The sequence below is a fragment of the Musa acuminata genome, chromosome BXJ1-7 (genome assembly GCF_036884655.1).
Source record: "Musa acuminata AAA Group cultivar baxijiao chromosome BXJ1-7, Cavendish_Baxijiao_AAA, whole genome shotgun sequence".
NCBI classification, from domain to species: Eukaryota; Viridiplantae; Streptophyta; class Magnoliopsida; order Zingiberales; family Musaceae; genus Musa; species Musa acuminata.
The window spans coordinates 17982501-18003832 of NC_088333.1; the positions used below are offsets into that span (position 1 = coordinate 17982501).

A 21332-nucleotide genomic window follows, 5' to 3' on the forward strand; every position below is an offset into this window, starting at 1 on the left:
ATACATCACTTCTGATTATTTCAATAATTTCTCCCTCGTTCTGCAATTAAAAAAATGGAAAGAAAAATAATAAAGAATTCCAACCACATCAATCTGAAAAATATAACCATGGTGCCAACCGCCAAGATCACCCTCAAGCCCAACAATCAAGTTGCTAGAGCTATTTGTATAAATCAAAATGTATCACCACCAAAAAGACAGTTTAGAACCACAGAAGGAAAAGCTTGGCTTACACAGCAATAAATTAATGTCTTAACGGGTGCAACGGAAAACATAAGTACCATAAGAGCGAGGCTACTACAAGTAGGTTACTAGGTTTATTTCATATTGATGGCACCACTGGGGTCAACCCAGTGGGGTGTATGAAGTAAAACGTTGGCAACAAATTACTCCAATCTCCAAATGATATGCAGTTTGATTGATTCACCCCAACAACTTTAAGGGCTAAATTCATGTTGATCTGGACAGTATCGACATAAATCTATTCTAGATTTGCAAGGATATGTCAGATCAAACAAAACTAGACCAAGTCCATGAAGGTCTAGGATTGTAAAAAAGTGCCTTGCAATCTAAGCTAGATCTATTTCAGGTGATCGTATAGAAAAATATAAATCCTTCAACCAAAATCTTCTGATCAAACATATATTTTTCATGCTTCAATTAGTAAGATTTATCGGATGATCAACTTCCACATAACACACTGTTATGGGCCTATAACTAGCGCCTTGGAACCATGAATATAGCTAGTTAATGGTTGTACTTTCATAAATTTTAAGTGAAATCCATATTGTAAACATACAATAATCCAAACGGTTCACATATAACAGTCATCTATGAGACATACAAACTCAAATTGCTGCTACCAATATATATTCTCACTAATATGCATATCAACTATTATATATTTTTTTTAATAGCAAAATGAGAGTGATATACTTTCATAAATCAAATGGTATTAAGAGTGAACCTCTATCATCAATATGGCACTATCAGTCCCTGCAATTATCAAGTCCAATTCTGACTCTTCCATCTCTTTGGTAGTTGGATTGACGACAAACTTTTCTCCCACCAAACCAATTCTGACACCAGCAATTATTTTTGTGTAGGGTACTTCTGAAAGAGCTCTGCATTTAAGTGAAATATTAGCCAAATTATTGCCACAATTTTAATCAATTATACCATGTTGAAGCAGTAAATAGCATGTTTAGCATCCCCGAAACTAGAAAATAAAAGATACAGAGAAGAGCATTAGTACACTCACACAGCTATGCCTGCTGCTGTGACAGCTAAGCAATCAGGGGAATGAATGCCATCATAGCTAAAAACCTACAGATCAAATATATATTTAACATGCGATGACATTGCAATCTCAATCTTTAACATGAATTTACTTCATTAGCACAAGAAGCAAGACACAGGATTAATAGAAAGTCACTATTAATGGAAATGATATAAATTGAAATATCTAATAGCGAAAATATAGAAATCATAACATCTGAAAAGAATTTGTCAAAAAGAAAGTAATAGATTGAATGACAGAAGATAATGACAAGAATGAGGAAGCATCACTTAGTTGGATGCTTCCTATAAGCGCACTGCCTCTTGAAGCAGATAGCATTATCCTTCATACCATATAGGGCTGCTGAGAAAAATTACCATTGCTATTGTCAACAAACGTCCAGAAGTTTTGGACCTTTTTGAAAAATGTACTTGGTGAGAGACATAGGAGTAGTTGAAGAAATAAAAAAGGACAAGAATAGCAACAATTTTCCAAATAAATTTTCTCTGGAGGTTGCTCTAGAGACAGGGGTGGTAAGTGAAGATTTGTTGTTCCAAAAGGATGCATTAAACATTCAATCTTTCCCAATTAGCTTCATCTATGTGAAAGTAAAGAAACACAGTTCCATCTCCATGCTGTCAAGAGATCACATGATCTTGGACTCCTTGTTTTCCATGCCTAATGCATCAGGAAACAATGCAGATCACTTGTAAGCGACAGTGGATTGATATAGATATTTACAAGTGTAAAACATTGGACATGCAGAACACTACTAAGCCAGGATGCTGAAACCGACTATACCACTATACATAGACTGTAATTTATTAGTGCACTCGCTCACCAGTATGAGAACTAGGCAATTTTACCTGATCCAGTTCGATACCAGAAGCAAGGTGCACTAAGGTTACACGTATTGGATGTATCATTCGATAAGATTAATGGTACCATGCAGAACCATATGATCTCTCAAATATTCATTTTCCTCAAATTTAAATTCAAGATCAAGCAAATCAAACTCCAAAGGTAGGTAAAGCTAATATTCAATTTTTTCACTTAGTTTTTTGTTAAGTGAAGCTTTGTCCTTCCACTTTCTCCAAAAATTAACTGTGTCAAAGTTACTATGTAAAACGATCTCATATCCCTTGATTGATTATGATTCTTACCATCAGGAGAAGATTGGATATTTCCCCTAAATCTTATCATACAGAGGGGATTTTACATCCCTTGATTTGTGTGAATCCCACAATTAATGCGATTGATTTGATTGCCTTTCACCTTATAAATAGGGTTGTGATATACACAGCAAACCCTAAACCCAGATTCCCAAAAAGGACCCTTTTATAACCCCAAACCCTCGGATCCAAAACAAACTGTGAAAAATAGAGTCAATGTGATATATGTAGTTCAATCAAGCAATGGAACCAGAGATTTCCAATGTTTCCAAGTCTTTTTGTTTCTGAAAGTTATATTTCTAAGCCTTTTCTTTTCTGAAAAGGCCTTTTCTTTTATGAAAGTTCTGCCTTTTCTTCTATAAGTTCTGTTTCTGAGCATTTTCTTTTTTGAAAATTCTGTTTCTAGCCTTTTCATTTCGGAAAGTTCTTGCTGTAGTATGGAAGAACTAAGCAAGCTTGGATATGTAACAGGTAATCTTTCGGATATGCTTTAAACCAATTATACCACTTGATCCACCCAATAATTCATGCAAAATGGGCCAACAGACTGAAACAGAATATGCAGGTATTAAAACATGTATCAGTAAGGAACTTTACAAACAAAACTGCTAAGTTTTCAGACTAAAATAAAGACTGACAAAGACTCAAGAGTTAGACGCGAACTTCACATATGAAGACTCTTTAGAACACCAATGAGCTATTGATAACCAGCGTATGGTTTCTGCAAGCCAATGCCTTTACAACTTAAGGCAGGGGATATTTATAAAGTTTACAGAAGACTAAAGGCGGTTACAGATATTTTCTGGACCTAGACGGCTATCATCCTTGCATTGATGAGTTGGTTGTTTGTTTGCATCGGTGGAATTGATATCTTATCTTCAAGCGTCGACCGATTTAATATCTGCCGCCTTGCGTCAGCAGTGTTATACAGGTGGCAATTTTTGTAGTTACATGTGGCTTTCATCCATCATCTCGGCGTCAATCATCTGTTGCGCCAGCTATTGTAACTTATCATGGGATTGATCGGGATTCTCTCCTTCCAAATATTCTTCATTATTTTCTTCTTCATTAGTCAGATACTCTTCATTGCCTTCTTCACGATCTTCGTTATTTTCTTCATTATTTACAACATTTCCCCATTCCCAAGTGGTCCTGTCCCATGGTGTCTCTCTTTCATGATGCATTTGTAGGTCAATTTCAAATATAATTTCCTGATTAACTTCCTCGGTCCTTGGTATAAGTTGTATCAAACAGTAATTTCAAAAGGCACTTAGGTGCTCGCCTAGGCACTCGAGCGAGGCGAGACGAGTCAAGGCCGCAGCACCTCAGAACTATGTTGGGCAAGGCATTTGAAGCAAACGCCACTCAAGTGTGTACCGGCCCGACCCAATGTAAGGAAACGGAAACCCTACCACGAGCGCCTCTGCCCTATGCCGCCGGATCGTCAAGCTTCCTTCACACTACTCCACCAGACCATAAGCTTCCTCTACTCTATGCTGCCATGCTATGAAACTCCTCCCCCCTACATCGTCGAATCGTGAGTTTCCTTTACCCTACACCACTGTCAAACCACAAGCTTCCTCTGCTCTATGTCATCGGGCTGCGAGCCTCCTCCACCTTACACTGCTGAATCACAAGCTTCCTTTGACCTACGTCACCGAGCTACGAGCCTCTTCCTCCCTGCGACACCGAACTGTGAGCCTCTCCCCTTATGTCGTAGTCTGCAACTTCATTTCTTCAACATCTGAGATTATGTCGTCAACCAATCTCGTTTTGCCGTCAATTGCCACTATCCTCCCCCAACCCTATATTTTGACCAAGTTACTTTTGAGATGACTTTGTTGGATTATCAATTTTACTAATATGGATGACACTATGTTTGCTGCACTTTAGATAGCATTTCTTCCATGTCCTATTTTATTCTCTTTATTGAAGCTTTCTTTTCATCTTTCTCTATTTTAAATATTGCTCATATTTTTAAGCTATCTCTATGTGGAGAGATTGATTTTGTTTTGTTGGTGGTTTGGATTTGTGTATACAGTACCTCTATATAATCTTTGATATATGTTGTTATTTTCTACAATGTAACATGGTACTTTATATAAATGTGTCATTTTTATTTTTGTTATCATATTTATTAATCATAATATTTTTAAAAAAAATGTTAATATTTGAGAGCGCCTAGCGCTTTTGAAAACACTAAGATAACATCAACAATAATAAAGCTATAAGTCCTAACTATTTGAAGTCGGCTATACAGATCTCTTGCCACCCTTAAGATCTGTAAAAAGCTATATGTTTAGTTAAAGTTCAAAGTACTTAAATCTTTATTTATGGTTTGCATTAAAATCTTTTTATGTCTTCATTTACCTCTTCGCGTACTACTAATATTAATAATTTCACCTCTTCTGACTATCACATCTGGATGTCTCCTAAACACACGCCTATATCTTAAATGATTTTTTCTCATCTTATCATCTGTCGAAGCAATACGTAGTTATTCACAAATAAAAATATTTTTTTTCCTATTTTGCCTAGTAACTTCATACATTCATCTCAATATTCTCATATCAGCAATACGAACTTTTTGTATATGTTGTCTCTTAACTAACCAACACTCAGATCCATAAAGCATTGTCGATCTCACAACTGTCTTATAAAATTTTTCTTCTAATCTCAAAGATAGCTGACGAACATATAAGACGCCCGACACCCCTTGCCATTTTAACCATCATATTTTTCTTCTATAAATAATATCTTCATCGATCTCTTTATCTTGTTGAATAATGATCTAAGATACCTAAAGCTTTTACTTAAAGGGACTTCTTGTCATCTAACTTAACTATATTCTCCTGACTATTTCTAGAATCACTAAGATTGCATTTTATACATTTAGTTTTAATCCTACTTACTCTAAAACGTTTAGTTTAGCTTAAGCTTATAATTAATTTTACTTAAGCTCTCATCAGCTAAGACAATACCATCAGCAAATAACATACAATTGAGAGGTCTATCATGTAAGTGACTAATATATTCATCCATCATCAAAGTGAAAAGATAGGGACTTAATACTAGGGTTTTTAATTTCGAATAATACTACCCGATACAAGCAATACGTACCGGTACGTGGACCGCCCGCTACCGGGTGGAACGCTCAATAACACCCCGTATCGGACGATACGAGGGTATATCGAGCGGTAACAATCGAAATTTTGACCGTTACCGTCTGGCACAACTCGGTAACGGTTGATTTCAACCATTACTGCTCGGCACAGCTAAGTAACGATCAAAATCGACCGTTACCGATCTATAATAGTACTCCAACGATCAAAATGACCGTTGGAGCTCTTTCTCATGGGTTTTTAAACTCATCTTCTCCCCTATTTCAGTCCATTTCACTTTCACATTCTCCCTCAAACACATTTTTTCCCACATTTGCACTCTCCTAAACTCTACAAAGCAACGATTTGTGAATTGAATCGAGGCTAATTTAAAAATATTAAGAGGAAGAACTTTTTAATCAAGAGGTATGTATTCTCTTTCTTTAATTAGAGAGTAATTAAGATCTTTAATATTATGATTAGTGTGTTTAATATTGATTAATTCGAAATTAGACACTTAATTGGTCAAATGTTTATATTTTATACATATTAAATATTAAAAGATATTTATGATGGTAAATTAGGTTTAATTAGGTTTTATTAAACTTATTTAATACTACAATTACTGATTTTAATGATGATTTAATCGAAAGATGATCGATTTTAGATCAATTCAATATTTTTAATACATATTAAGGTGTTTGACATGTTTATAGTGTTGAAAGAGAAGTAATTACTGGGTAACTAAATATGTTAATCATATGATTAGTGTATTTAATGATGATTTCATTATAATTTGATGTATATTAGATCAATATTACATATTTAATGTTTCTTGTATATGTTTCACATATTTATGATGGTAAAATAGGTTTAATTAGTTTTTATTAAAATTATTTAATACTATGATTATTCATTTTAATGATAATTTAATCAAAATTTGATCGATTTTAGGTCAATTCAATGTCTTTAATACCTATTAAGGTATTTGACATGTTTATAGTGTTGAAAAAACAAATAATTAGTGGGTAATTAATTATGTTAATCATGTGATTAGTGTATCTAATGATAATTTCATCGTAAATTGACCTATATTGGGTCAAAATTACGTATTTAATGCTTCTTTTATGTGTTTCACATATTTATGATGGTAAAATAAGATTAGTTATGTTTTAATAAAATTATTTAATGCTGTGATTAGTGATTTTTTATCAATATTAGGTAAATTCAACATGTTTATACTTCATAGCTTATTTGATTTAGATTTGATAGGAACATGGCACCAAAGGAACAGCCACATGATGATGCATGGGTTCATGCCTGAAAGATAGATGGGAACCGTCATCACTGACAATGTATCTATTGTGACTACATTAGCAAGGGTGGAGGAATAACTCGAGTGAAGATGCATTTGGCCGACGGGTATCCTGATGTTGAAAAATGCAATAAGGTTCCGACGGAGATCCATAAATTATTTCAAAACAAACTACAATAAGCAAAGGAAGATACATTAAAAAAGAAAGCAAGAATTGAGGAAGAATACTATAGGGTTACATAGGAACTAGTTTATGATCAGTACGAGGGTTGCAGTGATGAGGTCGACTCGGATCTCACAGTTGAGATTCGTGCATCATTGGAGCATCAATATATGGTCGATGAAGCAATGAGGCATTGACGACCTGACTCACAATTAAAGCATGGGAGTGGTAATGGAATCCAGAGGTCGGCCAACATGAGGCAGCCAATTGCTCCACCTCAGTTAGGCCGAACTAGTAGCATGAGGTATGGTGAACTCCGTGGTCTTATGAGAGGTCTTGGCAGGAGGTCCGCACCAGATATTGTTGATATTAATCCGCAAGCCTATCCCTCACAAACAGCAAAACAGACACGGATTGATGATGCATACACAAAAAAAAAAAGTAAGATATTGGAAAGGCAATTTCAAAATGGTTCAACTTCCTCAGGATTCCAGCTAACATAGCTCAAGGTCCATATTATCATAGCATGGTCTCGTCTATTAAAAAGTCTGGCACGAGGATCCAACCTCCAACACCGAGGGAGATTCACGACGTGTACTTAGATGAAGATGTGGAAGAACTGAAGGATTTGATCAAATCCTTCAAAAGGCAATAGAATGAATATAGGATGACACTGATGTGTGACAGTTGGACAGGACCAACAAGAATGAATATCAACTTTCTTGTTTATTGCAACAGAAGGGTGGTATTTCATAAGTCAGTTAATGCTTCTGAAAAGATCCAAGATACAAACTACATTGAGAGCTTGATGGACACTATTGTAGAGGAGAACGGACCACAAAATAGTAACCGACAATGGAGCGAATTTCAAGAAAGCAGGTTTGCAATTGATGGAAAAAAAAAAAAACATTGTTTTGGACTCCATGTGCAGCTCATTGCATAGATTTAATACTGAAGGATATTTGTGAGCTGGACACAATCAAGAATTATGTAGCTCAAGCATAATCAATTACAAAGATTATATATAATCGTCATTGGGTCCACGCTTTAATGCAAAAGTATGTAAACAGTGAGATACTCCGACCTGAAGTCACTCGGTTTACTACCAATTTTATTGCATTAAAGTCATTACAGGAAAAAAGGCATGGCTTGAAGGCAATGATCACCTCACAATAGTGGTATGATTCTAGATATTCAAGATTGAGCGATGGAAAGAAGATAGAAAAGTTCATTCTTTCCTCTATATTTTAGGAGACCGTTGAAAATCATAAAAGGTGTGAAACCACTTTATATTGTTCTCCGTAAGGTCGATGTGGACAAGCGTCCACCGATGTCATATCTTAAATATATGTTGATTTTAGCAAGAGAGGTCAGGAAAGCATTCAAATATGATTTTAAGGCCAACCAATACGTACGAATCATTGATCGTCAGACCGAAGTTCATATGGATCAAGATATCCATAATGCAGATAAAATCTTATTCAGAAAATTTTAATTTATTATTTTTTATATAATAAAAAATCATACTAATAAAATTATGTTTTGCAGCGTATTATCTAAACCCAACAATTCAATATCGGTATGCTCTCGAAACGCAAAATAATTTACTAATGGCACTACGAAAGATGATATATCGGCTCTTGCCAAACACTACTGATGCAGCTGATGCTATTATAGAGGGTCGATTATTTCGAGAAACAATTTGTTCATTCTCCGACGTTGTAGTTGTATCGTGTCGTTACACTATGGATCTTGGTGAGAAAAAGTTACACATATTGATTATCAATTATATTTAATATTAATTATTTGTTATGCTAATAAAATCTTATTTATATCTTTTTACAGTCCAATAGTGGCTACAATTTGGAGGGGATGCACCACATTTAAGGAAGGTTGTCATTCGTGTACTTTCACAGACGACAACATCTAGTGGTTGCGAACCTAATTGGTCAATGTTTGCATTGATTCACACGAAGGTCCGCAACAAACTCTCGTATAGACGGTTAGAGAAATTAGTATATATCCATTATAATATGCGACTAAGGTTGTAATGTGCTGAGCTGGATAAGGAGCTAAAGGAACCAGATATTGATCCCATCGACCTCTAATTCTACAACGAAGATTCAGAGCCGATGTTAGAGTGGGTTGAAGCGGCAGAGAACCAAGAGGATCCTTTACTTAATGAGGTGGGATATCCTCAACGTCCTTCGCGTTTTTTCACCGAGGCAATAGAAGAAGAGAAAGCACAACCCAAGCAGGTGGAAAATACCCCTCGATCACAACATGGTAGGAGTCAAACAACATCGAGTCAAACTGCTCGACGAACTATAGACACCCAACGGTCACAATCGTCCGCCCAACGTGCAAAGGCAAAGGGGAAGGCAGTAGCATCAGTTGCATCGTTGGAAAGAATCGAGTCGGGTGACGAGACACCTTTACAATCGCATTCAACAACTCACTCGGTCCAGAGACATAACAGCAACACGTACAGCAGTGCCTCGATGGATGATGGCAACGGCATCGGGCAATCGTTGGTCTCGTCTACACAACTTGAGGGTGATGCATGGATCAAGGAGTAATATTTTACACATGCCACCTAAGATTCAGATCATGAAACTCAACAAGGTACTAATCAAGTTTATGCGCGGAAGGGGAAGAGGAAGGGAAAAGCAGTGGATAAATTTTAGCAGATGCGATAGAGCCTACATGATGTAAACACACAAAACGAAGCTTATCATATTCACTGCCGTCGTATTATGGAGAATCATATGGCCAACAATAGTGCGGTAATAGTTGGTCATACTTCTCCGAGCAACAATATGATACAGAGCAGCAGATCAATAGCGAAAGTAGAAGCTCTGACATTCACCAATATATGCCTCAGGAGCCGCCTCAAACAAATGTGATTCATAACGATCAACCTACGATCATCACCACATTGATGCACCAATGGCATATAGTGTATCAATACACTATGTCGTGGGATCAATTTCATGATTAGGTCCAACAAACATATCATATTGATTTGCAGATGTATAGGATCGAGGACCCCGATCCACCACCCGTAGAAGCTCGTCGTTCGTTTTGGTGGTAGAATCAGGCAGCAATAAGGTATATCTACATATATGATTATTTAATTCATTTAAATTTTAAAGTTTATATTGTAACAAAATAATCTAACAATTCAAATGACTTTTCTGTAGATATTTTAATATTTACAGAAGGACATCCGTAACGGACCAAAATACGAACATTGCACAAGACTATTCCTCAAAGTCCGAAGAAGATTTTGCTTACTATTCTTATGTAATTTACATTGATTTTGCTAAACTTATACTATTACTATATTTATTTCTAACTTAAAAACCATATCCTAACTTTTTTTTTATTTTCAGGTGTTTTCGGAGGATTTTACACCTAAATTAAGTGTATTGCTCGATACACAGTACCGTATTGTACCGAGCAAAGCTCGAAATTTCGATATGGTACGAAATTTCAATCCTTAATACGGATCAATATGAAAAGTAAATAAAAGCCATATGTAAATCTTTCCTTTTCTCCCTATATGTTTCCATTAATTGTCTTAATAAATAAATAGCTTATATGGCTAATCTCTTAAGCATAAAATTTTTAGAGATATTTGTATTAAGTCTTATCCAACTTTCAATAACTCTTTCCCAAAGTTTCATAGTATAGCTCATGAATTTAATTCCTATATAATTTGAATAATTTAGTATGTCACCCTTGTTTTTGTAAATTGACACTAAAAAACTCTTTCTCCATTCATCGGACATCCTTTCGAATCCCATGATTTTATTAAATAAGCTAGTTAACTAAGCTATTCCCTTATCCCCTAAACTTTTTCAAACCTCAATAGGGATACCATTAGGCCCACACTCTTAATTATTTTCATCTTCTTTAATATATCTTTTACTTCATTAACTTTAATTTTATGAACAAAATTATGATTATAAAATTTATCACTATTATGTATCGTTAAATTTAAACCTTATGTGAAATATTCATTAAATAATTTAAAAAATATTTTTTTCATCTCTCCTTAATCTCATTATCATTAACAAGTATTCTTTGATCTTCGTCTTTAATGCATCTAATATTACTTAAATCCTTACACTTTCTTTCCCTAGCCTTAGCAATTCGATATATATCTTTTTCACCATCTTTAGTACTTAGTTTATTATAAAAATTATCATTAGCTTTATATCTTACCAAATTAACCACATTTTTAGCCTTCTTTTTCAAAATTCTTTATATCTTTTAAATTTTTTCATATTTTTATAACTTTGTCAATCTTTAAAACATGATTTTTTTTAAGTAAAAGTTGCTTTTTGAACTTCCTCGCACCACCACCAACTCTCTCTTAAGGTTACACCTCTATCTTTAGTTTCACCAAAAATCTCCCTTGTTACGCTCGTAATATTATTAACTATCATAGTCCAAAAAATAGTAAAATTATCCTCATCTAAGTTCCAAGTCGCCTCAATATCCATCATATTCTTAAAAGTGTTTACATTATCATCTTTAAAATTCCATCATCTAGTCCTTGTAAAAAAATTTCTACTATTTCTTCTTTCATTTTCTATAGTAATTATCTAATACCATCAATTTATGTTGATTCGTCAAACTTTCGCCAGGTATAACTTTACAATTCTTACAAATAACTTTATCTACATTTCTAGTGAGAAACAAATCTATTTGACGATAGTTATGACCAAGGTATGCAATATCGTACCATACCGGCGTTTCGAGGTTGGCTCGGTACGGTATGGCACCATATGCCGAGCGATACACCAGGGCGTACCAAGCGGTTTTTATATATTTCTTCCTCTTACTGTAGCACTGTAGCACTGCTACAGTATAGCACTGTAGCACGTTCCATCCGGTAGCGGGCGATCCGCATACCGGTATGCCGTCGGACCGGTACATACCACCCATACCGGGCAGTACCATTCGAAATTGCACACCATGGTTATGACCACTCTTATAGTAATCAAATGTTTATCTCTCTTCTTAAAATAAGTATTTACAATTATAAGATCATATGAAGTTGCAAAATCTAAAGTCATACCACTATCTTCATTTCTCTCCCCATAACTAAAGCCCCCATACACCTCTTTATATTTGTCATATGTTTCCCCTATATGACCATTCAAATCTACTCCAATTATAAGTTTTTTTATTATAGCATTCCTTGAATGATAGCATCTAAGCTTACCAGTGATTTCAATAGGCGCTCGGGCAAGACAAGGCGAGGCCCGAGCGCCTCGCTTCACTTCCAGGCGATGCGCTTCAAAGAGGCGCCGCTTGGGCGCTCGCCCGAAGCGCCCGGCGCCTGCGCTCAGGCGAGCGCCTGGGTTAAACCAGGCGACCGAACCAGCGTTTTAGGTATGGTTCGGTCTCCGATGCTTTAGTTGGTTCAATCAAACCAACTAAAGCACCGATATCAGCTGCCGCTACCTAACCCTAACCCTATTCGTGTTCATGCTACCGCTGCTGCTGCTCGCTGCCGCTGTCGCTCGCCGTTGCCACTGTCGCCGCTCTCGCTGTCGCTGCTCACTTTTACCGTTGTCACTACACCCTCGGTCTTCCCTTACACTCCTCTTCCTTCTCCTCTTTCGAAAATATACTGTTAACAGTATACTGTTAACAGACAGTATACTAGTAATAGTAATGTATTTGTATTAATTAGATTAATAATATATTATTTTGATTTTAATATTGTTAATTTTGATTTATTTGAAATTATTGTTAGGTTTCAAGATAAATGGCAAGTGTACAGAGCAACTCAATAGAGTCTCCAATGGCATCAAAAAAAGATCCTGCATGGCAGTATAATTATATGAAGGATCCGAAAGATCCTAATGTAGTGACTTGCATATTCTACGATAAGACTACTAGAAGTAGTATTTTTTGTGCAAAACAATATCTAGTATGAAATTTCAAGAATGCAATAGCTTGAAAAAAGTATCCACTTGAGGTAAAAGAAAAGCTGCTGAATTATATGAATGTAAAGAAGACACAAAAGAATGAATCTTACGGGAATTTACTAGAAGACAATGTTGAACATCTCAGAGATGAAGAAGAAGATTATTCTATGAGTATTAACCCAAGTGGGAAAAAAATATACGACAAAAAAGGAAAAGAAGTTATGAGTACTAAGAAGGGTAAAAAGGACCGATGGATTTATATATGTTCCAAGGATCCCAGAAGCAACAAGGGCAAGCAAGAGGCTCAAAATTTAGACAAACAAATATAAGTGATGCTTCTGATAAAGAAATAAGAGGAAGAATAATTCGGCACATTGCTCGCTTCTTCTATCGGGCTGGTCTTCCCCTTAGTACAACTCGTTTAGACAGTTTTAAGGATATGATTGAAGCTATTGGAAAATATGGTGCGAGATTAAAACCTCCAAGTTATTATGAGATGCGAGTTTCATTATTGCAAAAAGAGTTTAATTATACAAATGACTTACTAAAGGGTCATAAAGAATCATGGGCAACACATGGTTGCTCTATTATGTCAAATGTTTGGACTAACAGGAGGCGCAGGAGTATAATTAATTTTATGGTTAATTATTCTTTATGGACTATGTTTGTGAAGTCAATTGATGCTTCATCTTTTGTAAAATTTGGAGACAAGATATATGATTTACTTGACAACTTCGTGGAAGAAATTGGAGAACAAAATGTCGTTCAAATCATAACCGACAATGAAAGCAACTATGTATTAGCCGGTAATATTCATCTTTTGAATTTTTAAATTATTTTATCTTCAATTAAATGTGTTAAACTCTTAAGTCTTATCATTTTTGTTATCTTTTGTCCTAGGTAAATTGCTTGAAACAAAAAGATAACACTTATATTGGACTCCATATGCAGCACATTGTATTGATTTAATGTTCGAGGATATTAGAAAGATCTTGGACATCAAGAAAACCCTAGAAAGGGCAATTTTTGTTGTTGGATTTCTTTATAATCATATTGGAGCTTTGAATATGATGAGAGAATTTATAGGGAACAAAGAATTAGTGAGATATGGTATAACCCGATTTGCTACTTCATTCTTGACATTACAGAGCGTGCATCGTCAAAAACATAATCTGAGAAACATATTTACCTCTAAGAAATGGGTGACAAGCAAATAGGCAAAAGAAGCAAAAGGCAAGAGGGCTACTGATATCATCTTAATGTTATCCTTTTGGAATCATGTAGTTTATACATTAAAGGTAATGGGCCCTCTTGTTCGAGTCCTTCGGTTGGTGGATAATGAAAATAAGCCTGCAATGGGATATATTTATGAGGCTATGGATAGAACAAAGGAGACGATTAAAAGGTCTTTTAATGAAAATGAAGAAAAATATGAGAAAATTTTTACAATCATTGACGAAAGATGGAATTGTCAACTTCATCATCCCTTACATGCAGTAGGATATTATTTGAACCTTGAATTCTTTTATAAGATTAAATCTGTTGGGTTTGATGCAAAAGTTTTGGATGGGTTATATCAGTGTGTTGCAAGATTAATTCCCAGCCTTGAGGTTCATGATAAGATTATTCGTGAATTATCTTTATATAAAAATACCGAAAGTCTTTTTGGAATTCCAATGGTCGTTCGATCCAGGACAACTACGTCTCCAGGTATTAATAATTTGATATAATTAATTTCATATATATTATGTTACTATGTTATTGCTAATAATAACATAAATTTTGCAACTGAATGGTAGAGTCTATTTGGAAATTCCACCCCGAACTTACAGCAATTTGCTATCAAAGTACTTAGTTTGACATGTAGTGTTTCGGGTTGTGAACGAAACTGGAGTGTCTTTGAGCATGTAAGGATCACTAAATATTTTTGTTTTAATTTATTTATTTATTTAGATAGATATATTAATATATTTTTTAAATTATATGACATGACAGATTCACTCGAAGAGAAGAAATCGGTTGGAACATCAACGATTACACGATCTTGTTTACATAAAGTATAATCAAGCTTTGAAGGCTCGTCATGATTTGCAAAATAAAATTGATTCAATCTCATTGCAAGATATTGATGATTCAAATGAGTGGTTGGTAAGAGAAATGGGTGCTAACTTGCAAGATACCGAAGACGAGCTTGTATTTGAAGATGATAGATTGACATTGAGAGATGTGACAAGAGCTTCAGGTGTTGAAGAATTACAAACATATACAAGACAGATGACAAAGAGAAAAATGAGTGCAAAAGCATCATGCTCGGCTCCTGCTATTGTTGAAGACATAAAGAATGAAACATATTTTGATGAAGAGGAAGGAGTCGAAGGACAAGAGGAAGAGGACGAATTAAATGAAGATGATTTGTGTGAAAATTACGATAATATTGATTATGATGAATAACTTTGATATAAAATTTTATTGTTTTGAATTTTGAAACTTTTTGTTAATTTGACATTGTGATTTTGTATCTTAAATTTTATTTTAATTTAATAGCATATTTTTATTTAAATTTTTAAATAATTATATTTATTAATTATATTATATATTTTTATATTTTAATGCCTCGTTTCGCTCGGGCGTTTTTTGACCTTAGCGCCTTTTGGCGCCTAACGCTTTTTAAATCACTGAAACTTACTAAAATTCTCTTTTTGTTTAATCATCCTTGGTTTGAAAACACTAGTATCAAAGGCATAAATTGATCAAAATATACTTTATACCAAGGATCTTGAACAATAAGTCTAGTTTCATTCTAATTTTTGTTGTCCATAACAAGGTTTTTAATCCCGTACCGTACCAATGTACCGAGCTTTGCTCGGAAAGCTCGATACGACATACCAAGCGGTGCGCCTAAAATAGGCATAAAACCCTCCGTAAATACCTAAAAAAAAGAAAAAAAAATTATGATAGGTTTTTAAGCTAGAAATAAATATACATTTAGTATAGTTTTAGCAAAACTAATGTAAATTAGGTAAGAATAGTGTCATATATCTTTTTCGAGCTTTGAGTAGCCTTGTGCAAGGTTCGTAATTTCGATCCGTTCCGGATCGTCCTTCCGTTAATATTAAATTATCTACATAAAATTATTTGAATTGTTCGATTATTTTGTATACAACTTAAACTTAAGATTCAAATGAATTAAGTAATCACATGTGGAGATATACCTAATTCTACCACCAAAACAAATGACGAGCCTCCACAGGTGGTGGATTAGGGTCCTAGATCCAATATATCTGTATATCAATATGACATATTTGTCAAACCCAATCCTGAAATTGATCCCATTACATAGTATATTGATATATCGTATGTCATTAGCGCATCAATGTGATGGTGGTCGTAGATTGATCATTATAAATCAAATGTGTCCGAGGCGGCTCCTGAGACATGTATTGGTGAATGTCATAACTACTTTCACTATTGATCTGCAGCTTCGTATCATATTGTTGCTTAGAGAAGTATGACCAAATATCACTGTATTGTTGTTGGCCGTAAGATTCTCCATAATACGACGGTTGTGAATACGATAAGCTTCGTTCTATGTCTACGTCGTGTATGCTCTGTCGCATCTGTTCAAAATTATCCACTGGCTTCCTCTTCCCCTTCCGTGCATAAACTTGACCAATGCCTCGTCGAGTTTCATTATCTGAATCTTGGGTGGCATGTGTAAGATACTGCTCCTCGGTCCATGCACCACCCTCAAATTATGTAGACGGGACCAACGACTCCCCAGCATTATCATCATCATCAGTTGAGGCATTACTGTCCACGTCGCTGCCATGTCTCTGGACCAAGCGAGTTGCTGAATACGATTATAAAAGAGTTTAAGAGTGTGAGAGTGAAATGGATTGAAATAGGGGGGAGGAAAGGGTTTAAAAACCCTTGAGGAACCCTCCAACGATCATATTGATTGTTGGAACACTGTTACCATTAAACCGACCGTTACAGCCCTGTATCGCCTGATACGAGGCCAAATACTTGATACCACCTGATAACGACGATCCATATGTTGGTCTGCTGGCGGTATAGTACGGTATTCAAATCCTTGGTCCATGATATATTTTGTTTTATATTTCCTAAGGGAATCTTCAGTTGGCCTTCTTGTTGATTGTATTAGACTAAAGGTCATTATAAAATAGATATTTGCCTTAAAGCAATTGAGCAAGCTAAGAAAAAGCAAAAATATATCATGTTTCCTTAAAGAGGATTGGTTTGAAAGAGTAATTTCTACTATTCACATACAGAAAATATCGAGAAAAAAGACATCCCCTATAAGCTCAAAATGATGAACTTTCAATACTAAAGAGGTAGGATTTAGTCAATGTTAAAGTCCAATCCTACCTCGTTGAATGGACAAAAAATAGCCAAATGATTTCAGAATATTCTCAATTTTTGATCCACTCTTCAAATTATTTTATAAATGATATATTGAACCTCTTGGGAATGCAAAAATGATGCTACATTATTTAAGATATATCGTTATAGATTAAGATTAAATCAGTTTTTAATGGCTCTAAATGATGATATCGAGTATGTTCAGGCATCTTTGCTTTATCATAAACCGCTTCCTTAGATGTTGTTCTTTCATAAGTTTTATTTGAAGAAACATGTAAAAGAATATTGCATGCTCATCAACCTCTTTAAAATGAGATTGTCCTTGCAACTACTACAACACCATTAAGAAATAAGACACAATCATACTTCCTGGTCAAATTATTCACCAAAATTAGAGCATAAAAAGCTAATTTACAGATATTGTCGTAACACTAGACATACAATTCAGGAATGTCATAAACTTGCTAGAAACCGCTGCAGCTGCAACTACTAAGTCTTCCTTCATGTCCAACACTTTATGCTATAGACGTTGAAGTCATAGTCAACCAAGTTCTATCTCGTGCATCACTTCATTTTGGGTTTACAATTTCTAACACGCTAGGTAATACTATTTGACTTCTTGATTGTGTCTATTCAAATCATATGACACTGGATTCTTCAAAAAAAATTTAAAAAACTCTGGCATTTAATATTCCTAAGATTCAACACTTCAAGTCACATTTACTCAATTTATATTTCGAATTTGATAATTTCTATTCAACATTTCAACTTTCATTAAAGTTATTGTTGATTGGTCAATTGTGTGGCCTGCGATTTGATGTTCATTTTTTCTTCCACTGGTTGTACAATGCAGATCAACAAACTCTTCAAATCATTTGGAACAGATCATAAAGTTAGATGTTTGTTCGTTCTCACTCAGCTTCATATTCTTTCTACAGCTATCCACCTAGAAACCTGTAAAACCTACTTCATTGGGTCTTTGGTATCTCGATCAGTGATTTAAAAAGCGCTAGGCGCCAAAAGGCGCCAAGGTCCAAAAACGCCCGAGGCGCTAGGCGCTCGCCCAGGCGCTCGCCCGAGCGAAGCGAGGCGCTAAAATATAAAAATATAAAATATAATTAATAAATATAATTATTTAAAATTTTAAATAAAAAATATAAAAATATATAATATAATTAATAAATATAATCACATTAATAGTATAAATCTGCTGACGGAGAAACGAGGAAGCAGCGGCGAGCGGCGGTAGCAGCGGCGGCGAGCGGTGGCAGCAGCAGCGACGGCAGCGGCAGCGGTGAGCGGCGGCAGCGGCAGCAGCAGCAGCGGCGAGAGGCGGCAGCAGCAGCGGCAGCGGGAAAGGGAAAGGGAGCGGAAGGCGCGAGCAGCGGGAGGCCTCGAGGGAGGCGCGAGCAGCGGGAAGGCTCGCGGGAGGGCTCGCAGAAGGCGAGAGGGCTCGCGGGAGGCGCGAGCAGCGGGAGGGCTCGCGGGAGGCGTGAGCAGCGGGAGGGCTCGAGGGAGGCGCGAGCAGCGGGAAGGCTCGCAGGAGACGCGAGCAGCGAGAGGGCTCGCGGGAGGCGCGAGCAGCAGGAGGGCTCGCGGGAGGCGCGAGCAGCGAGAGGGCTCGCGGGAGGCACGAGCAGCGGGAAGGCTCGCGGGAGGCGTGAGCAGCGACAGCGGCGAGCAGCGGCAGCGGGAGCAGCGACAGCGAGCGACGAGATCGCGATCGGGATCGGCAGCGGCAGCAGGTTAGGGTTGGGGTTATATCGGTTTAGTTGGTTCGATTGAACCAACTAACAACCGAACCAGGACCGAACCAGACCTAAAATTCTGGTTCGGTTTACCCAGGCGCTCGCCCGAAGCGCCCAGCGCCTGGGCTCGGGCGAGCGCCCAGGCGGCGCCTGATTGAAGTGCGCCGCCTGGGACATTAGCGAGGCGCTCGGGCCTCGCCTCGCCTCGCCCGAGCGCCTAGGCGAGCGCCCGAGCGCCTTTTGCAATCACTGATCTCGATTAGTACATACTTCACTTTCTCAACTAGAACCTTTAGTCACTGGTGGTCAATTGGGTCAAGTTTCTTCTCATTATTTCAAATGAATGTCTTGTCAAATGGGAAAACAAACTATTCTTCCATTTCCTGGTGGTAGCTCTATTGCTCTTCCATTTCTTATTAGTAATTCTATTGCTTCTGCACTGTTTGATTTAGTTCATTTTGATCGATAGGGTTCATCTCCTATACCTACTATCAGTGGATCTAATTATTTTGTCATCAACAATTTGTTGATGATTTCTCACATTTTACATAATTTTTTGATATATATAAAACTTTTTTTGAAATGATTCAAACTCAATTTTCTCATACCATTAAAACTTTTCGTTCCAACAATGCCTAAGAAATACAAATCTAGAGAGTTTCTTTCATTTCTTAGTCAACATGAAACTATTTCAGAATATTCATGTGCAGGGACATATCAACAAAATGGGCATGCAGAATGAAAGCATAGATACATTTTTTCCTCTGTCCGTGCCATGTTTCTGCTCTTAAGACTTTTTGGAGTGAAGCATCTCTTACAGTTGTATATGTAATTAATCACACCCCATCTTCTGTTATTATCATCAATCTCCATATGAACTTTAAAAAGCTCCCCAGCTTGTCGATTACGTAAGGTTTTTATATGGACTTAAACAAGCTCCCCATCTTGGTTTACCAAATTTAATTATTCTATGATATCATCAGATTTTCAGTCAAGTGCTTATAATACTGCTTTGTTCTCTGCAAAACCAATCGACATGCCACTATCCTTCTACTCTATGTAAATAATATGATTTATTATTTTCCACGATGATATTATTGGAATTTGAGATCTAAAAAATTCTCTACATTAACAATTTGAAATTAAGAATCTTGGTCCTCTTACTTTATTTTTTTGGATTGAAGTATCTTCTTCTGATAGTTACTATTTAAGTCAAGCCAAATATGTCACTGATTTTCTTACTCAAGCCAATATTTTTAATAATAAAGTATCCGACACCTATTGAACCAAATATTAAATTGTGTTGTAGATGAAGAGCCCTTAAAAGTTGCAACTCCTTATTGACAACTTGTTGGCAGCCTTGTTTCTCTTACTGTTACACGTCCATATATATATCATATGCTGTTCATTTAGTTAGTCAATTTATATCGACACCTTGGCTTGTTCATTATGCTGCTGTACTTCAGATTTTATGCTATATTAAAAGAACAATTTTAAATGGGCCCCATTTTTTTAACTAAGGCATCCCACTAATAGACGTTTTACTACGGGTATTACTTTCTTTTAGGTGATGCTTTGATAACTTGGAGTTAGAAATAAAGTGTTGTTGCTCACTTACTCGTTGAAATACTGAAGCAGGATATCATGCTCTTGCTAATACTACAACAGAATTACTTTGGTTACGCGATTACTTCAAGATTTAGGGGTCTCATTTCAGTCTCCGACACAACTCTGTTGTAACAATTCTAGCATTATTCAAATCGCTCATAACAATGTCTACCATGAAAGCACATAATATATTGAGATCGACAGTCATTTTATATGACATCATCTTCAACATGGGAACCTGCAACTTTGTTCAATCAAGACTGACAATCAACCAACAGACATATTTACCAAACTATTATCATCATCACGATTTAGCTTCTTAGCTTCCAAACTTAAACTGGATCTACTACACCATCTTAACTTTGCAAGATGTCAAATTTACTATGTAAAAGAGATCTCATATCCCTTGATTGAACATGATGATTCTTACCATAGTAAGAAGATTAGATATTTCCCCTAAATCCTACAACACAAATGGGATTTGACATCCCTTGATTTGTGTAAGTCCCATAATTTATGGGATTGATTTGATTAACTTTCACCCTATAAATAGGGTTGTGATGTACACAGCAAATACAACAAATAGATACAAAGTTTCTTCCTCTTCATCTTCTC

General features: G+C 36.0%; 1 protein-coding gene across 2 annotated transcripts in view; it reads right to left on the minus strand.

The window, feature by feature from the left end:
* The window catches only part of LOC103992010 (probable polyribonucleotide nucleotidyltransferase 1, chloroplastic), a 69830-nt gene that overhangs the window by 40287 nt on the left and 8211 nt on the right, over nucleotides 1–21332 (minus strand). For both annotated transcript variants that reach the window (XM_065192229.1, XM_009411562.3), the window contains exons 6-7: nucleotides 1262–1326; nucleotides 968–1124 (exon numbers count right to left, since the gene is read on the minus strand). In XM_065192229.1, coding sequence (XP_065048301.1) covers nucleotides 968–1124; nucleotides 1262–1326 — 222 coding nt within the window. The remainder of the gene's footprint in view (nucleotides 1–967; nucleotides 1125–1261; nucleotides 1327–21332) is intronic.